Genomic DNA, 19,737 nt, shown 5'->3' with positions numbered 1-19,737 from the left:
TTTGTTTCTTATTGGAGTACAGTTGATTTACAATGTTGTGTGAGTTTCGGGTGTCAGGCAAACTGATTCACTTTTGTGAATATATGTTGTTTTTTGTTTTGTCTCCAAATTGTGTCTGACTCTTTGCAACTGCATGGGCTGTAACCTGCTGCCAGGCTCCTCTGTCCAGAGGATTTCCCAGGCAAGGATACTGAAGTGGGTTGCCATTTCCTTCTCCAGGGGATCTTCCCGACCCCAGGGTTGAACCCACATCTCCTGCACTGGCAGGCGATTCTTTACCACTGAGTCACCAGGGAAGTCCATCTGTCTATCTATCTATCTACTCTTTTTTAGGTCCTTTTGCCATATAGGTCATTACAGAATATTGAGTAGAGTTCCCTGTGCTATCCAGTAGGTCCTTATTATTATTTTATGTAGAGTAATATGTACACCGGTTCCACTCTATCTCTCCCCCACAACCCCCCACCTCCCCCTGCCCAGTAATTGTAAGTTTGTTTTCTGCATCTGTGACTGTATTGTTTGTTGAAAAGAAGCTTTTGGTGTGGAGTTTTCTTTCTTCCAGGTTATGGACTCTGACCAAACTAGGAGATCCATTGGCCACTGGACCTGATGGCACGTCTCTGCTTCCTCATTTCCCGTTTATTCAGTCCTTCTGCACTGAGGGTCTCTTGGCTTTCTCCATCCTCTTTTTCCCTTTCGATTTATCAGCTCCCTAGACTGATTCCTTCTCAGCTTTCACCTCCCATCCCTGACTTTGAAGCTTCTCATCTGCCAAAAGAATCCCAAGGGCAAGCAGGTGTTTGCATCTGGACCAAAGCTGGGGGGTCTGTCTACCCCAGAGAAGACAGTTGCTGTGTTTCTGTATGTGTGTATTTTAATAAATTAATATTTATTTATTTGTTTGGCTACACTGAGTCCCACCAGGGAGGTTCCTATAGTTTTGTGTTTCTTTTTTTTTTTTTGGCCAAGCTGTGCAGATTGTGGAATCCTAGTTCCCCAACCAAGGACTGAACCCACGCTCCCTGTACTGGAAGTGCAGAGTCTTAACCACTGGACCGCCTGGGAAATCCAGTTACTGTATTTATTTTAGTAACTTTTAACAATGGTCAGAAATGATTTAACTCATTTAAAAATAGGTTATTTTTCCAGTTGCGGGTTCCTCTGGTAGAACATTCATCCTATTTCTTTTTACATGCCCATCTGCCATCCTCAGGCCTAATAGTATCTTGAAAACTGTTGGCTTGTGGGTTTTCACTGTTACCAAGCTTGCATTTTTTTCCGGTTCTTTGTTACCTGCTTTTTTTTTTTTCCCTCCCCCTCTTTTTTCCTATCCCATCTCTTCTCCTTCCCTCTGGATAACTTATGTTAATGATCAAGAATCATTTGTTCTGTGTATTTCTCCACATTCTTAGAAATAAAATACACATGTGTATACACACACACACGTACACATTGTCTTCCAAAAATTCAATTGTATATAATGTTCTGCATCTGTATTTTCTCTCTTGGCACTATCCTGTCAAATCCTTTCCAAGTTAGAGTTCTAAAAATTCTTCTTAAAAAGCTGCACTATATTGTATTATGTGAAACGTACCAACAGGTGCCTACGAAGTAATACTGACTTTAAGTCCAATTTTTACTACTGTGGACAGTGCAACAGTAGACATCCTTGAGCATCTTTTCTCATGTATTGAGGGTTTTGTTTGTTTGGCAGAGATTTCCCGGAGCTGAGTTGCCGGGCCATAGAGAATGCGTTTATTTTTAACAGTTGTGGTCAGGTATCTTTCTAAAAATCTTCTACTGGTAGTGCATGAAACTGCCCTTTTCTTCCTTTCTAATAATAGTTTTGAGTGTTGTTTTGAAGTTCTGTCAGTCTGATGGGTGAAAAGAGGTGGCTCACTCGTCATTGTAATTTGCATCTGTTGATTGCCAGTGAATTTCAGTTTTTTTATTTTTTTTAATGTTTGTTGGCTATTTGACTTTGCTCTTTTGTGCAGAGGAGCTTCATATTCTTTGCCCTGTTTCCTGTTGGATTATTTGTCCCCTTATCAGTTTGTGAGAGCTCTTTGTGTATTACAGTAATTAATTAACCTTTCACCTGTTTTTTTGCATTGCACATATTTTTCAGATCTGTCCATTAACTTTGTAAGCACAGATAATACTATCTATTATAATACTACATTGAAATTAAGAAAAATTATTTTTGGCTGTTCTGGGCCTTCATTGCTGCGTGTGGGCTTTCTGTAGTTGCGGCAAGCAGGCTTCTCATTGCAGTGGCTTCTCTGGTTGCGGAGCACAGGCTCTGGGTGCACGGGCTTTAGCAGTTGTGGCGCACAGGCTTAGTTGCCCCAAGGCATGTGGAATCTTCCAGCCCCAGGGATCGAACCTGTGTCCCTTGCATTGCCAGGCAGATTCTCAACCACTGGACCGCCAGGGAAGTCCTTAAAATTCTTTACACAATTAAATGTTTCTTTACTGGTCCATATACTAACCTTCCCGTTTCTGGGTTTTCAGTGTTTTATGATCTTCCTCAACGTTGGAGTGTGCGTGTGGTCTTTAACATTTTCCTGTAAGATTTTTACTGTTTACAGTTAAGCCTTTGATCCTTCTGGGATTTATCTTTGTATAGTTCCTGGGATAAAATTAAAACCAGTTTTAGTTTCTTCTAGACGGGTGCCACCTTTCTCAGAGATCTTTTTGGCTCTTTATCCCTGGTCTGCCGTTTACTTGCGTCCCATTTACCTAGCACAGCGAGAGGACGCTCTGGGCCAAAGCAGGGAGGACTGATTGAGAGCACGGCGCTGATTTGACTCACTGGCCCACGGACCCCTGGCTCAGCAAGGAGTGGGCGAGAACCTCGCGTGTTGGCGCTGCCATGCTGTGGGTGAGCAGCCCAGCCTCACCTCCCTGCCCTCATTACCCTTCTCTAGACGTGCTGGCCTGAGTTGCCAAGGATGCTTCCATCCTCTCACATGAATGTAGATGATGCAAATAACTGAAGTCCACTCCTCTTCCTCTTTCTCTTCTTCCTCCTTCAGATAAGAATCCTACCATGTCTGTTACTCTGTAACTTGATTTAAAAAAGAAACAAAAACCTGGGCATGTATTATGGACCTTGTTCCAGGTCACTGGGTAACATAACGGTGCAGCCTGCCGTCAGTGGCGTCTCCGTAATAAAGGACAGCCAGTGCCGGTTTTCATTGGGTAGTTCCATCGACTGTGAGGCGCACCTGGATTTCCGAGGCCTTAAAATGTGTGGAGAAAGGTGCTGTGTAGGTTGTTTAGATTTGGCATCTCATTCTTTGAAAATTTCTGCCTAGTGTTTGGCCGTGCGGCGGTCCTGTAACTTATTAGCGCTCTCCTGTTGGTGGGCGTTCGGGCTGTGTCTAGCTTTGTTTCGGCTTTTACTGTTATAACAGTGCCACAGCAGAGATGGTGGTTGTGTATATGTCTGTTCTTGCCTTCTCATGCTTTTATATTTGTTTATTTCGGCTTCTAATTGTGAGATGATTATGGAGGCATAGGCAATTGTAAGAAATAGAAAGATCCCATTTATCTTTTACTCACTTTTCTCCAGTGGTCTTACCTTGTAAGATTCTTGGATGGTAGGTATTTCAAATTTTGCTGATTTCACTTGTGTGGGTGTGTTTAGCTCTGTGCAGTTTTATCACTCTGTAGGTTCACGTGTCCCCACCACAGTCAAGATACAGAATAATTTAATCACCACAGGGTTCCTCCTGTTTTTTCTTTTCTTATTTTTAACCATACCCACCTCCCTCCTGTCCCCTCCATCCCCGTCCCTAATTCCTGGCCACTACCACTCTCTTCTCCAGTTCTAAAATTTTGTCATTCTAAGAATGTTATGTAAATAGAATCGTGCAGTGTGTAACCTTTTGGGACTGGCTTTTTTTTTTTTTTTTCCCCAATCAGGGTAATTTCCTTGAGATTCATCCAGACTGTTGCATGTATCAATAGTGTATTGCCAAGTAGTATTCTCTGGTCTGGACGCACCACAGTCTGTTTATCCCCTGAAGGATGTCTGGGCTGTTTTCAGGTTTTTGCTACTGCAAATAATGCTTCTGGAAACGTTTATGTACAGGTTATTGCTGTGACCCTAAGCTTTCGTTTCTCTGAGATAAGTACTCCAGAACACAGTTTCTGGGTTGTATGACATTTGCACATTTAGCTTTATAAGAGACTGCCAACCGTTTTCCATATTGACTATACCATTTACATTCCCTCCAGCAACGTGTGAGTGATCCAGTTCCTCTGCATTCTTGTCATCTTTTAATATTCTCGTGATTTTCTATCTTAGCCATCCTGTAGGTGTGTAGGCGTATCCAACTGTAGTGTTAACATGCATTTCTGTAACGGCAAATGGTGTTGAACATATTTTCACGTTCTTGGACATGTGTATCCTCTTTGCTGAAATGTCTGTTCATGGTTTTTGCTCATTTCTAATTAGTAGTGCTATTATTTTTATAGGATAAATTCCTAAAAGTAGGATTGCTGAGTCAAAGGGTCTGTGCTTAGTTGCTGTCCGACTCTTGGTGACCATATAGACTATAGCCCACCAGATTCCTCTGTCCATGGGATTTCCCAGGCAAGGATACTGGAGTGGGTTGCTATTTCCTTCTCCAAAGGATCTTCCCGACCCAGGAATTGAACTGGCATCTTCTGTGTCTCCTGCATTGCAGGCGGATTCTTTATCCACTGAGCCATCTGGGACAAAGGGTATAGGCTTTTAAAAAAATGATATTGCCTGATCTCTTTGTAGAGAGATGTAGCAATTCACATTCATATTCCTATCAACAGGACCCACTTATTTGTACTTTTGCTAGATCTGTGACTGGTTTTAAATTGATAGTCCCCAGTTGGTATCTTAGTATAGATCTGTGACTGGTTTTAAATTGATAGTCCCCAGTTGGTATCTTAGTATAGATCTGTGACTGGTTTTAAATTGATAGTCCCCAGTTGGTATCTTAGTATTGCAGCACTTTCCTGGTCACTAGTGAGATTGAATATTTTTTCTGTGTTTGTTGGGCAACTGTATTTCCTCCTTTCATGGTTTATTTGTTCACCTTCTATAATAGTTTTTTTATTTTTCTACCTGTAGAAACTCTTCAGGTACTATGGCCTGTAATTTTTTTTCCAGTTATGTGATTGTAAATATTTTCTCTAGTTATCATTTATTGTTTCACCATATTTATCATATCTTTTGCTATATTGAAATGTAAAACTTTTTTGTGGTTAATTCTATAAACCTTTAAAATTCTGCTTTGAGAGTATCCTGTCCTGCAGTTCACCTATATTTTTCTCTATAATTTTTTACAGTTTTATTTTTCTTGTTGGTGTTGTTCAGTTGCTAATTGTGTCCAACTTTTTGCTACCCCATGGACCGCAGCACACCAGGCTTCCCTGTCCTTCACTGTCTCTTGGATTTTGCTCAAATTCCTGTCCATTGAGTTGGTGATGCTACCTAACCATCTCATCCTCTGCCGCTCTCTTCTTCTTTTGCCTTCAATGTTCCCCAGCAGCAGAGTCTTTTCCAATGAGTCAGCTCTTTGAATCAGGTGGCCAAAGTGTTATTTTTATACACTTTTATATTTTCTTGATCTTGATGCACACTTAAATATTTTCTTGATTTTTATGCATGTGGAATTTAGTTCTGTGGTTGTTTGAGACAAAAGTTTATTCTTAATTTTCTTTCAGCCCTATGGCTACTTGTGTCAGTGCCACTGTTAAATAGCTCATTCTTGCCCATCTGAATTGAAGTACTTCCATTATTATATATAAAATGTTTCCATATTTTTTTGGATTTTTTGGGGCAGGGAGGTTCTCTATACTGCTCTATTAATGCTTATCACTGTACCCAGAACCACACTGGACCAAGTTCTTCTTGTGATTAGTATTGGAATTGTATTAAATGTATATGTTAATTTGGGAAGAATTGACATTTTTATGTAAATAAATCTTCCCATTTAGGATAGCAATGTTTCTATTTATTTTGATCTTTATACCTTTTAAGAATATTATGGTTTTATTCATATAGGACATGTATCTTTCTTATTAAAAATATGATTTATTTTACTTTTGTTACTATTGTGAATGTTGTGTCCCCTCCACCATTTTGTTGACTTAAAAAAATCAACTTTTAATGTTACTGTTTCTTTTATTGCAACATTTAAAATTTGCTGGTTAAAAACATTTTTATATCTTTTTGTAGGTCTCCTTTTTTTGGCTTAACTTTATAATCTATGCTTTTAAAAAATGCCATTTCAAATTCTCTGCATATAAATAATGATTGCATGAGTTTTTTTTCCCTCAGTATAACTTTGATGCCAGATTTTTTCATTCTTTGTAGCTCAGGGTAGCAATGTTTCTGGTTCTTGAGACATGAATACTTTTTAAATGCAAAAAAAGAAGCTAAGTGAGAAAAACATAGAGGTAAGAAAGACATCACCAGTAATTATTTTATCAAGTTGCTGTTAATTTTTTACATAATTCCCTTCAAATTTTTTTTTTTAGTATAGTTGAAAACATACTTAATATACAGTTGCATACCCTGCTTATGTTTCATTTCATATTGTAAACCTGTTGGCTTATCATTATAAACTCTTGATAAATATTTTAAATGCTAAATGGCATTCGATTATATTTTGTATTATCATTTAACCAATTCCCCAAGTGTCAAATCTTCATGTATTTTTAACTTTCCACAGTTGCAAAGGATGTTTTGAATATTTTCATTCTGAAATCTTTATCTGACTTGTAGATTACAGTTGAGGATTGATTGGTGCTGGTAAAATTCAGCCAGAAAGGATGTGCACTTTGCTGAAAATTTGTAAGGCACAAATGTAGGGCGTGGCCCACTGCAAATGACTGTCATGTGATGGCCGTGTAGCAAGGCTGGTTGATTGCGCCGTCTTAAATCGGAGATGTGGCTACTGCTGTCAGTGGCTGGTTTCCGTGGGTACAGCCGGCTCTGTTCTGGGTGACTCTGGAGCTTCCCACATGAGGACAGTCCACTCCGTTTTCACTGCTGTACTTGCTCTTCACCAAAACATTCCAATGAAGCTGTAACATCTGAAAGGATCAGTTTAAAGTTACGCCCTCTGTCACCAGGTTAATCTGATGTGGTTCTTAAAATGCAGCTTTTATTACTGATCCTGTCTGTCTCACATTCACCATAAATGCCTCATAGTTGCCATAAAAAAGCACAGGATTCTTAGGACTCTTATTAAAGATGAATGTGATAGGTTAAGCAGTCTTGAAATATAGGACGCAGCTCAGGAAGACCAGTGCCTGCAGAATTTTAGCAGTAAAGCAGTTAAGCTCGTGCAAAGTCCAGCTGTGCTGCTGGTGGTGGGAGACAGCTTTGGCAGGAGAAGGTTATTTCACTTCCCACTCGTTAACTCCTTCACTCCTCCATCAGGGTTTTACTGAGCACCCTGAGAGCAGGTTTTATTATTTTGTTTTAAGCAGCTTAATTGAAGTCTAATTTACTTACCATAAAAATCTACTCCTTGTACATGTACAATGCAGTGAATTTTTAAAAGTAAATTTATAGAGCTGTGCAGTCATCACCCCAATTCAGTTTCAGAACATTTTCATTACCCCAAAGAGTTTCTTTATGCCAGTTTACAGTTAATCCCTGATTCCAGCCTTAGGCGAGCACTAATGTAATGGGTTGGCCAAAAAGTTCTTCTGGGTTTTTCCATAAGATGTTAGGGAAAGGCTACCCACACCAGTATTCTGGCTTGGAGAATTCCTTGGACTGCAGTCCATGGGGTCGCAAAGAGTTGGACACGACTGAGTGACTTTCACATAAGATGTTTTGGCCAACCCGATACTTGTAGTTTCTATATATTTACCTTTTCTTGACATTTCATGGAATCATACAGTGTATGGCTTTGGGTCTGATTTCTTTCCTTTAGCATTATATTTTCAAGGCTCGTCGTTGTTGTAGCATGTGTCAGTACTTTATTCCTTTTTATTGCTTAATAGTATTCCATTGTATCAATATAGGGGCTTCCCAGGTGGCGCTAGTGGTAAGGAACCTGTCTGCCAGTGGTAAGAGACACAGGTTCTATCCCTGGGTTGGGAAGATCCCCTGGAGGACATGGCAACCCACTCCAGTATTCTTGTCTGGAGAATCCCATGGACAGAGGAGCCTGGTGGGCTGCAGTCCATAGGGTCGCACAGAGTCGGACATGACTGAAGCAATTTAACACACACACATGCATGTATCAATATACCACATTTTATTTATCCACTCATCTGGTAAACAGCTGTATACATAAAAACTTGAAGTGATTTTCTTGGCTGGTGTTTTTTTTTTTTTTAATTAAAACATCCACTGTTAAGTGCCCTGCTTAATTAAAAACATGGCCAATTCATTAACTCAGATAGATGTGAGAAAATGCTGTGGAGGCAGCCAGTCCTTCCCCCCACCCTCAACGTGGGTCTCAGAGAGCACTCAGGGGAGAGCATCCTGGAAAATAGGAGAGACTGAGCTGAGAAAACAGTGAGCTCCATGAAGGCAGGTGCCCCGTTCTGCAGGAAGGATCATCTTGCCGAGTCAGATGAGAAGAAATGGAACAGCTTCAGGTGACGTGATTATAAGTCAGTACCCATAGCACGCCCACTACAAGATGAAGGGTGTAGATTCCTGTGGTTGGACAAGTGTGTTCTCTTTGGTTCCCTAGTCGTAACTGACCTGGATTCCACCTCATACAACATCTCCAGAGATGCCCCTCTTACCTAAGTAGACGTCAAGCCCATGTTCTGAGTTCTTCGAGGGGAGGGACAGTTCTGATCACATACATCGCAGAAGCCAGGCGTCCTGCCGGGTGCTGGAGCAACTAAGACGATTGAGGCGTGATCCTGGCTGTCAGGGAACTTGAGTTAGCCAGAGGAGACAGCGGTGGAGAGCAGCTTGTTCATAGAGAGATTAGCCAAGTGCTGCAGCCTGAGGAAGACTCAGGAAGGCTTCCTGGAGGAGGGGCTCCTTGAGCTAAGTCTTGAATGACCTGTAGATACAAGCTCAGGTCAAATGGGGAGGGTGAGAAATAGAATGGCCTTCAGTAAGGCAGACATTATGTAACAAACTAATTATAGGACTAACGCCCACCTTGGTTTTCTGCTGCGTTGGGCTGATTGTGACCTAGGTGCACCTGGAAGGCAATACTGCTGACGTAACCCAGACTTCAGGGGCTGGGTTAATGCTGTTCCCCTGCATTCCATTCCCTTTAGAGGCCAGATGTTATTATAGAGTTGGTGGGGCAGTTATCGACTTGTGCACTGGAGCCAAACAACCTGACTAGGATTGTTGAGTTAATCATTGTATTTGCTGATGATTCCTTTAAAGGTAGAGGCTGTGGTTTAATATGGAGACCTCTAAACACAGACCAAGGTTCCTCCTCCTCCTCCTCGCCCCACTGCCCCGAGACAGGGCCCTTGGTCAGGCTCCACTGTATCATGCCTCTGTTTTGGTTTCTGTGGGGTTTAATTTTGGTGGGCGTCCTAGCTTTGCAGGGAGCCCTCAGCAGTGTGCCCCTGTGGATACACAGAGAGACTAGCATATGCACATCTAATGTCTGAGTGGCATCTGCCCAGAGAGGAGGATTGTTTCAATGCGGGGGAGTCTTCTGGGGCCGAGGTTCCTCACGCTTTTACATACCTGCCGAAAAAGCATATACAGAGCACACGCTGTGTGCCAGGCACTGCGTGAACTAGCTGCAGGGGAGCCAGGAGGACCAGTAGGAGTTGGAAGCCAGGTGGTGTAGGTGAGGACACGAGTTAGGTTTGGGATGCAAGAAGGGACTCCTTCCTTTGGAGGGCTGACTTTGATCATTGACAGTAGTAGCCTGGAAGGCTGGGATGGATTAGTGATGTCTGCCACAGGCACAGACTATAGAGTCAGTGTACATGTGCTGTGTATTTGCTGGTACTGTGTTAGGATTTCCTGGTATAGACAACACTCGAGTAAAGGTGGCATATGGGAGAAAGTGGACTTTTGTCTTAGAATAAAGCCTGTTTGTCGTGGTACAGAGTGTAGTGGGAACTACCTTGGGTAGCGTGGGGGTGGGTAGGTCTGGAGTACGGATATTGCTGTTAATTATGTACTTATTATGTGCTCTTACCTGTCTCTAAGCCTCAGTTTCCTGACATGTACAATGCAGGTAATAATACCTGCTCCAATCATATCATCATGGGAGTAGCTAGTGAAATCATGGATGTGAAAATGTTGACCACCCATAGCGTGATAAATACTTGGAGTATAATTACTGCATGTGTGGGGGGGCGGGGGTGGAGCAGGAAATGCCTGCAGTTAGGCAGGGATGAGCCAGGTGGTGGTGGCCTCAGGGTCTTTGCACTGCGCCCCTCTGCCCAGCCTGCTGCCTCTTGTCACGTCTAGGTCATGACTCTAAGGTTACCTCCATTCAGGCCACACCGTCTAAGCCTGTTCTTGCCTTGGCTCTGTCTACCACCTCATCTTGTTTTATTTTCTTCAGAGTTCTTGTCAACTGATAGGATCTGGTTGGCTTATTTGGGAATCTCTCCCTGCTAGAACCTTGTCTGTCTCACTCCCACTTTTGTATCCTCAGAGCCTAGAACAGTGCCTGGCACCCGGGACGAGTTCTGGATTTCCTAACGTTTGTTGCCTGAGTGAATGGAAGAGTTTCTGAGGTCCACAGATCCAGCCGGGTGGGGGCCCAGGAGCCCTGGGGGGACTGTTAAGAATTGAGTGTGGTTATGGTGACCTCATCTCTGTGAACATGTTCCTGAATCTCCCATTTCTTTGGTTATTGAGAAATAAATTCAATTAAATGCACAGTAATTGTAACTTAATTGAAAATTCCATCAACTCCAGATCTGCCTTCAACAATGTAATCTCTTAACAACAAAATAAAGAACAAGAATCAGAATTCGTATTATTTCTTTAGGGTATGTAACAGGCCATGAAATTACACAATGTTTCCAATTTGGCAGACCTGCGAATTCAATCTCTTAGAAGATAATCTTGTTTCATAAAGGACATGATATGAATTAGAGTTGAAACTTGCGAATTGGATACAAATTAACACCCAACCCCTCCCCGCACACAACTGATTTGTTTTTAAATTGGTTTTTTTCTCCTCCACCCCCGCTGGCTGGCACCAATTCCATTTCCCCTTGTCTCTTGTGAATTGTTTCTGTGCTTTCACCAGTCTGATGAACAGGGGCTGGACTGTGTGGGGCTGCCCTGAGTTAACCTGAAAGGAACACAGATGCGGAGAGCTAGTGGGGAGTCACTTACATGTCAGTTACCTGCTTGTAAATCCTGGCATCTAATGTGTTCCTTCACTCGCTCCCCTGGGAGATGCTGACACCTCCCTGGTTGTTTTTCTCCCTTCCCGGGGTGGACTGATGAGTCACTGGTTCTCTTGCAGGGTAACCTGTCTGTGTGCCCAGTTTGAAGCCGTCCTGCAGCACGGCTTGAAGAGGAGTCGAGGGTTAGCACTCACGGCGGCGGCGATCAAACAGGCAGCAGGCTTTGCCAGCAAAACCGAAACAGGTACTCCTCGGCCGGGTGAAGCCCAGAGCATATCCCTTCCTCTCTGCCCTTTTAATTTTTATTTATTTTTTAGTAGCAAGCAAGGCAGTCATTGTGCGGGACTGCTGGGGGCAGGAGGCCCGTGGTGATGCGGAAATCCACGGTGAGGATGTCTCACCACAGTCAGTACCTGTGTTGTCTGGCACATTAATTGAAAGGAAGTCACCCTTTGTGCAGAATTCTCAGAGCCACGTGTTGGTGGTCTCAAGGGACTCGGTGGGGGCCTGCCGCTGAGGTGCTTATTTCCCCAGTGTGGTGTAGCAATTGGTGAGAAGTGAATAATCTGTTCTGATTTGACGCACAAGGATGGCACGGCATTTCATAATTAAATCTGTCTTCAGTAACAGTGACAGAAATCAGGCAGATCTCTGAGCTTAGAATTCTGCCACCATCCTTTTTAAAGTTGTCACAGCATTTCGCTTGTCCTGTCCTCTTGTGTCTCTGAATGACAGGAATGATGCTCGTAATAATAACTCTTAGCACCCATGGGTACTTAGTGTCAGCCTGGCATGTTGTTAGTCTTAAATTAACTCGCTCAGTTCACAGGACAGTTCTGCGAGCGGTCGGGATCTTCATCTGTGTTCTCTGCAGTGCAGCCATTATTTGTTCAGTGGTTTGCTTTGGATCTGAACTTGTTTTTGTTTTCTTTCTTAATTAATTTATTTTTAACTGAAGGACAGTTGCAATACTGGTTTCTGCCCGGATCTGAACTTTTTTGTTTTTAATATTTATTTGTTTATTTGGCTGTGCCGGGTCTCAGTTGTGGCATGTGGGATCCAGCTCCCCGACCAGGGATCGAATCCGGGACCCCCGCTGCATTGGGAGCGCTGAGTCTTAGCCACTGGACCACCAGGGAAGTCCCTGGATCTGAACTTTGAAGTGTATCACGTTGTATAAAAACCCCCCACACCCCCGATTTTGAAGAGCAGGTTAAGACCCTGCTTGTGGGTGCCACCTTGAATTCCTGAATCTTGCTGCTGTGACGTTAGTGTCCCTGCTGAGTGAAATGGGTTACCTTCTGCTGGTCTACCTCCTTTCACATCGAGAAATCAGCCCTGGCTGTGTTTGGTAGAGCCGTCTGGAAATTTTCTGCCCACTGCCTTTCCCTCTCACCCAAGTTGGCATATCTCCCTTCCCCTTTCTCTCAGCCCTCCATCAAGTCTTTGATCCTGCTCATCTCACCAGTTGCTCTTTTTCAAAAATGAATGTGGTTCCTCTTGGGCCTGCAAGAAGGATTCCTGTCATCATTGATTTTTCTTCCACCTTCCTGGGTCACAGTGGGCCAGTTCAGAGAAGAGCCAGCTTCAAGAGCCTCAGTCCTGCTTGGCCTCCTTGAATGTCAGCCTCAGTAGTCTCTGTGGCACTTAAAAAAAAAAAAATTTTGTCTGAGCCAGATCTCAGTTGTGGCGCATGACATCCTTGATCTTCTTTGTGGCATGCAGACTCTTATTTGGGACGTGCGGGATCTACTTCCCTGACGGGACTGAACCTGGGCCCCCTACCTTGGGAGGGCAGAGTCTTAGCCACTGGACCGCCGGGGAAGTCCCTTGGTGACATCGTATGTCCAGGACACTTCCCTGAGCTCTGTGTGGAGGTGGTTTAGGGCTGATTGATGGCTATTTGAGGACATGGCTTTTCCGAGAGTCCCCCCCAGCTTGTTGGCCCCTCTTCCTTTTTATGTCCTTCTTACTGTCTGTGGGGAGCTACCTTGGAGAAACTGGTGTGGAACGGACCGCAAGGCTATGGACAGTTCCTGGGCATGGCAGAGGCAACCATGGCTTTGGAGTCAAACTCCGAGGGTAAGCCTGGCATGACCCTGGGAAAACGCCCCTCCGTACCCTCCATTTTCACTTGTAAAGACAGAGCGTCTCTCTCCCTGGGGGGTTGTCAGGCGGATTCACATGATAACCTCATGTGAAGCACCTGCTTCATTTCAGAGACATGCGCACCCCACTCCAATTGTTTAACCAGTTACCTTCTCCCAAACACCCTTTACATGTCTAACCTCTTTCTCCATCTCACCCCTTCTTGAGGCTCTGACCTTTTGACCATGAAGAATGGCTCTTTGTATTCCCATCCAGACTAGAATTCCTGTCTTTTTGTTACTTGGCCCTGAGGATCACAGAAGCACCTACACATTTGCGAGGCATCACCAGCCTTCGCATTCTCACTGTTTCCCTGCATCTTAGCATGATTTCTATCCTCGTGTCTTGGAGACGCTGATGAGCGAGTAGCCTCTGGCTTTGTTTCTGCTGGGGAGTGTGTGCTGCACCGTCTCCTGGCCAGTTAGAAGGGAAGCAAAGACCAGACTAGTTTCACACCTGAGTGGCTGCCAGGGGCTTCTGTCATCTTTGTTGGCAGCAGTAATTAACCATTCACAGGTGCAGGATGGTCCTTGGCTGATTAAAACCTCTTTCCTGCCATTGAATGTTTGATTAAAAACCTCATGGGGGAGGGCAGGTGTTTTTTCAGCTGCTAAGAGTTGGGAAAGATCAGGTCAATGGCTTTTTATGGTTGTTCTTAAAGCCGTTGGAATGGCCTTGCCAGGCAGAATGGAGAAAATGAAATCCTGAGAGATGGATCAGACAGAAATGAGCCTTGTCCGGCTCCCTCGTCCCTCCTGGCTGTGGGGCTGGGCCCTCTGTGTAGCTTAGTGATCGGGAAGCAGGGTTGAAATCCCCTCTCCACGACTTGTCACACACAAGCTCTCTGGGACATCTTCTCTCTGAGCTTCTGTTTCCTCTTGTGTAAAATAAAGATCGTAGCAGGATCTGCCTCGTAGGGTTGTGGTGGGGGCTTGAGGCCTTGGTATTGATCTGCCCGAGCTGGTGCATGGTGATAACATGCCAGTTACTTTCCAGCGTAGGTGATGGTGTCCTTGCTTTTCAAACGATGACCCTGAGTCTCAAGTTAGTTACTAAGTTGCCCAAGTTCCCGTCTACAGCTGGTAGATGGCAGAGCTGAGGATTCCAGCCCAGGTCAGACCCATGTCAAATTCCTGGCTCTTCCCTGCTCCCTGCCTCCTCGGGCAGCCGGCCTGATGCCCGTTATCGCTCTTCTGTGGACCTCTCCAGCTCTGTTAATTGAAAGTGACAGGAGAGAATGAGTAATGGTGAATTAATCCACAAGGCTTGTTGCATTAGCTCTGTTTCTAAATGAAGAGAGAAAAGCTGAACTTCAGCGTAATGACTGAACAAAGTGACATTGTTGGAAATCACAATAATGGGATAATGCTGAGAGTCTACCAGGGGCATGCCTGCTGTGTTTGGTTGTCGGGGGTTCGGCTGCATGTAGGGCTGAATTTGGAAGTTGGTGCCCTCGCATAGTGTGATTTTTAATTGATTTGTTACAATACTACTTATTTTGTGTATGTTCTGGTTTTTTGGCCCCTGAGGCATGTGGGATCTAGGCTCCCTGACCAGGGCTCGAACCCGCACCACCTGCATTGGAAGGTCAAGTCTTACCCTGGACTGCCAGGGAAATCCTTTGTAGAGTGCGTTTAAAAATTTGTTTTTAAGATTCTAGCATTGAAAGATTTTGAGATCTTATGTGGAGATATGGGTTTGTAGGTTTTCTTGAACCTGGACCTGCGACTTTGGGCCCACGTTGACAGTTGACCCCGCTGGGGGCCCCGCACCCCTACCCTCTGTCGGTGGGCCGGAAGTGCTTCATCCACCGCAGTCTGCGCCCTGCCCTGTGGCCCCTGACCCTCGAGATGGCATGTTGGCCACCGTTTATCCTTGTCCTGTTAGTACTGTTCCCCCTCTTCTTATCAGAAATTCAACAGTTTTCAAGAGTAAACCGCTCCCAGGTGGTAAGCCACTGAAGCCAGTTTCTGGAGTGTGGGAACCATTATCTGTGTCAGATTTGTTCAGCTTTATCATTGCTTTCAGGGCGAGGATTTGTTAACCTTCTCACCGGGCTGTAGCGGAAAGTCCGTTATTTTTTGTTTTTGTTTTCTTTTTGAATACGCTCTTGTTTTTGCACGGTATCTGGTTATTTTCGACTGGATGCCAGATGTTGTGTGTGAACAAGGGTAGAGATACTTTGAAGTTTGGGATGGCGCTTTCTTCAGAGAGGGTTTATTGCTGCTTCTCAGACAGTTAGGGCAGAGGGAGACCCACTTAGTCCAGTAAAGGGTCAAGCCGGTTCACACCTGGGCTTTAGTATTTGTGACGGCCCATGCATTTCCAGGGTGTAGTTTTTTGGGGTTTCCAGCTTATATCAGCTTCCTGGAGCTGCCATGGCAAATTTGCACACCATGGGTGGTTCACCAACAGAGGGATAATTTACCTTTTCACAGTCTGGAGGCCAGGAGTCCAAAATCTAGGTGTCTGCAGGGTTGGTCGCTTCTGGAAGGCTCTGGGGGAGGGTGTGTTCCTGGCACTCGGTGCTTGTCAGCAGCCCCTTGCCTTGCAGCTTTGCTGCTCCCATCGCGGTGTGTCTTCACATGGCCTTCTTTCCTTTGTGACCGTGTCCCTCTGTGTCCCCTCCTCTCCTCAGGTGGACACCAGTTGTATCAGACTAGGCGCCCTCCCCCTTCCCCGGCTGCGGTATACCGCCTCTCAACTAATGACATCTGCCTAGAGCCTTCCCCCAAATAGTCACATTCTGGGGCTCCGCGTGGACTTGAATTCTGGGGGGACGTAGTTGACGTGCTTACCAGTGCCCTTCTGCATCTGCAGGTCCTGACCTGTGTTTTCTTTCCTTCTTCTCCTTTTTTTCTTTTTTAAGACTGTGGGAATTCTGAAAGCTCCTCTTCTCACCAGAGTTGCTCTGTGGTTGGCAAAAGCCTCAGAGCAAAACCTGGCTCTCCATGTAGTTAGGACTCACGTCTGTAGACTTCCCTTCTCTTTGGGATCCGAGTTCCTCATGTCTTTCCTATCTTTGCATAGCTCCTAGGACTTCAGTTTTCTTTTCTTTTTTTTTAAAAACAAGTCTGGCTTTTGCAGTTGCTGTTGTTTTTCTGGGGAAGTTGGTCTGGTTCAAGCGAGTCTTCCGTAGCTGACGGTGTGTCCTTGAATGGTGCTGCCACCGTGTGCTTTTCCCGTGGCCCAGCGTGCCTTATGTGTGCGTGACCATCCTCAGTTACCTTTATACCAGTCGGGTACCAGGATTTCCTCCTGGGATCAACTGTAGTCTGGGAAAGGGAGTCTGCAGGCAGTTTTCCTTCCGCTTTGTGATGATTTTAATCCCCACCTATATATTGTATATCTCCCGTTCCCTAGTTTGCTGTCTGTTAGGTGTTTTTGTCTTGTTTGTTCTTTTAATTAATTTTTATTGGAGTATAGTTGCTTTACAATGTTGTCTTAGTTTCTTCTGCACAGCAGAGTGAATCAGCTATACATATTCATATAATGCATCTTTTTTAGACTTCCTTCCCTTTTAGGTCACCACAGAAACTTGAGTCGAGTCCCCTGTGTTACACAGTAGGTTCTCATAAGTTATCTATTTTATTACATATAGTAGTGTATATTTGTCAATCCCAGTCTCCCAATTCATCCCACCCCTCTCCCTGCCTTGATATCCATACATTTGTTCTCTACATCTGTCTCTATATCTGCTTTGCAAATAAGTTCATCTACACCATTTTCCTAGACTCCACATATAAGTGTTAATTTACGATACTTGTTTTTCTCTTGCTGACATACTTCACTCTGTATGACAGTCTCTAGGTCTGTCCACGTCTCTGCAGATGGTACTGTTTCATTCTTTTTTATGGTTGAGTAATAGTCCATTGTCTATAGGTACCACGTCTTCTATATCCACTCTTCTGCTGATGGACATTTAAGTTGCTTCCATGTCTTGGCTGTTGTAAACCATGCTGCAGTGAGCACTGGGGCGCGTGTGTCTTTTTGAATTACGGTTTTCTCCCAGTATGTGCCCAGTAGTGGGATTACTGGGTCATACGGTAGTTTTGTTTTTAGTTTTTTAAGGAACCTCTCTACTGTTCTCCATAGTGGCTGTAACCAATTTACATTCCCACCAACACTGTAGGAGGGGTTGCTTTCCTCCACACCCCCTCCAGCATTTATTGTTTGTAGATTTTTTTTTTGATAATAGCCATTCTGACTGATGTGTCTTTTGTTTGTTTTTGATTTTAGTTTAGCATTCAGATTTCTCTTTGTTTTTAGCTTGGGGAGTTTTTCCCCATTTTACGCACTATGAAATGTTAGTAAGGTAAGCATTACTCTAAGCAGTCACACTGCCAGCTCAGCTGTGCCTTGGTGGGCATCCCAAACTGTGATCCCTTTAAATAGACTCTCCAGTGAGTTGGGTTACACAGGACCCAGAGAAGCTTGGAATTAGGTCACTTGGTGTGTCTCCTTTAGAATTCAGACCCCAGAAATAAGAGCCTGCCGTGCCTGGTAGAGTCGTCGGCTCTGACTTTGACAAGTGACTGGGTTTATTTGCTCAGACTGTTGATTTGTGGTGATGAGATAGGAACCTGTGTTTTCTGAGTCTGGTCCTGCAGTTTGTTTAACTTTTGCATTCCAGTTATGCAAGTGAGCATGAATAATTACAACAGACAGTGGTAATTCCCCACCCTACAGCCCCTTCTTTCTTGCTAATAGAACTCTTTGTTCTAACGTTGGGTGGCCACCAGCTTCTGCCCTGAGGCTGGCTGCGGGGGGAGTGAATCTGGATCAGATCAGGCCAGCTGTAACGAATTCCACGCTGCTAGTACTTGATGTAGGAGAAGGCCTGAGATGCAATCCTGACCAACGGGAAGGAAGGAGAGGTCTGCCAAGAGGCTTCTGAGAAGGCCTCTTGCAATTTAAATGAAGACACAGAAAGGCTTATCTTATGGCCATGGGTTGTTGTGTGAGACCTGTGTGATGTTTGGAGCTGTGGCAGTGATCTTATGAGGATGGAACAAGTCTGAAGACGAAAGTCAGTACACTCAGGATGGGATCTCAGAACGATGGAAAATACCTGGCCCCTGATAATGTCACTGAGCTACCGAATCAACCAACCCTGGACTTAGTGTTATGTGAGATAATTAATTCCTTAATATTTTAAGGCACTTTAAGTTGGATTTCTTTTTACTTGTATCCAAAATCATCCTAACTTAAATGAGAGAGAAAAGCAAGACAACTTAAGAAGAGTCAGAGCCTGTGTGCTGGAAATGGGAGGAATGATGTGATTAGCACATTCAAACACGTTCATCCTAGAAATGACACCTGGGTGTTTTCTGCTCCTTTCCTTGAACCGCAGGCCTGGCTTTCTTAGTGTTTGCTGGTGACTCATGTTGAGCAGCTCTGTGACCTAGGGGGTTTGTCAGACTGTGCTCATTTTTCCATTTTATTGTTGAAATGATTATGCAGAGTGAATGACAGCATCCCCATTTTACAGATAAAAAAAAAATGAGGCTCAAAGAAATGAAATAATTTCATTAATGTACCAGAGCCAAAAGTAGCAGAGCTGGAATTTCTATTCAGGCCTACATGATTGTGATTCTGAAGCACCCAACTTCAAAAAAAAAGCTCTCCTGACTTTTAAATAAAGCTCCTGACTTTATTTATTTGTCTGCTCGTGGTCCTGGTTGAGGCATGTGGGCTCTAGTTCCCCCACCAGGGATGAAATCTGGGCCCCGTTGCATTGGGAACCTGGAGTCCTAGCCACTGGACCACCAGAGAATTCCCTGAAGCTCCCGATTTTATTCTTAATGGCATATTGTTTCCAGAAAGAGGACTCTCTGAAATATCACAATCACCCCAGTTTGAACTTGTGAGTACATTAAGCAGTAAGTATTGAGTAAGTTAGGATCACTCAGTGTAAAGGTCAGCAAACCACGTCCCACCTCCTGCTTTTGTGAATGAAGTTCTGTTGGAACACAGTCACAAACATTCATGTGTTTACTGTCTGTGGCTGCTTTTAGGCAAAAGTTGTGACTGAGGCCATGTGGCCCATAAAGTCTTAAGTAGATATTAGCGCGTTCTTTATAGCAAAAGTGTGCCAAGCCCTGTCTTCGAGAACAAAGGTCAGAGGATGCCGCCAAAACCTGTTGCCACACTGTGTTCAGATGTCTATGGTCCATTTACCCCGCTAGATGGTGCGCGCTGGGCGTGCCAGGCACCGTGTCTGTTTCACTTCCTCCTGACTTTCCAGCTCCTGGCATGGTGTCTAGAAGTATA

General features: G+C 44.2%; 1 protein-coding gene across 2 annotated transcripts in view; it reads left to right on the top strand.

Annotated features, from left to right (window-relative positions):
- Positions 1 to 19,737, top strand: part of SNX29 (sorting nexin 29) — a 600,629-nt gene that overhangs the window by 36,860 nt on the left and 544,032 nt on the right. Inside the window, exons 1-2 of one of the 2 annotated variants that reach the window (XM_027527873.1) lie at positions 11,203 to 11,304; positions 11,436 to 11,560. In XM_027527873.1, the coding sequence (XP_027383674.1) occupies positions 11,303 to 11,304; positions 11,436 to 11,560 (127 nt within the window). In that variant the 5' untranslated portion in view covers positions 11,203 to 11,302. Of the gene's footprint in view, positions 1 to 11,202; positions 11,305 to 11,435; positions 11,561 to 19,737 lie in introns of those variants that run through there. The other variant, XM_027527872.1, reaches the window with a different exon arrangement.

The sequence above is a fragment of the Bos indicus x Bos taurus genome, chromosome 25 (assembly GCF_003369695.1).
Source record: "Bos indicus x Bos taurus breed Angus x Brahman F1 hybrid chromosome 25, Bos_hybrid_MaternalHap_v2.0, whole genome shotgun sequence".
Classification (NCBI taxonomy): domain Eukaryota; kingdom Metazoa; phylum Chordata; class Mammalia; order Artiodactyla; family Bovidae; genus Bos; species Bos indicus x Bos taurus.
This window is presented reverse-complemented; position numbering and strand designations above follow the sequence as displayed.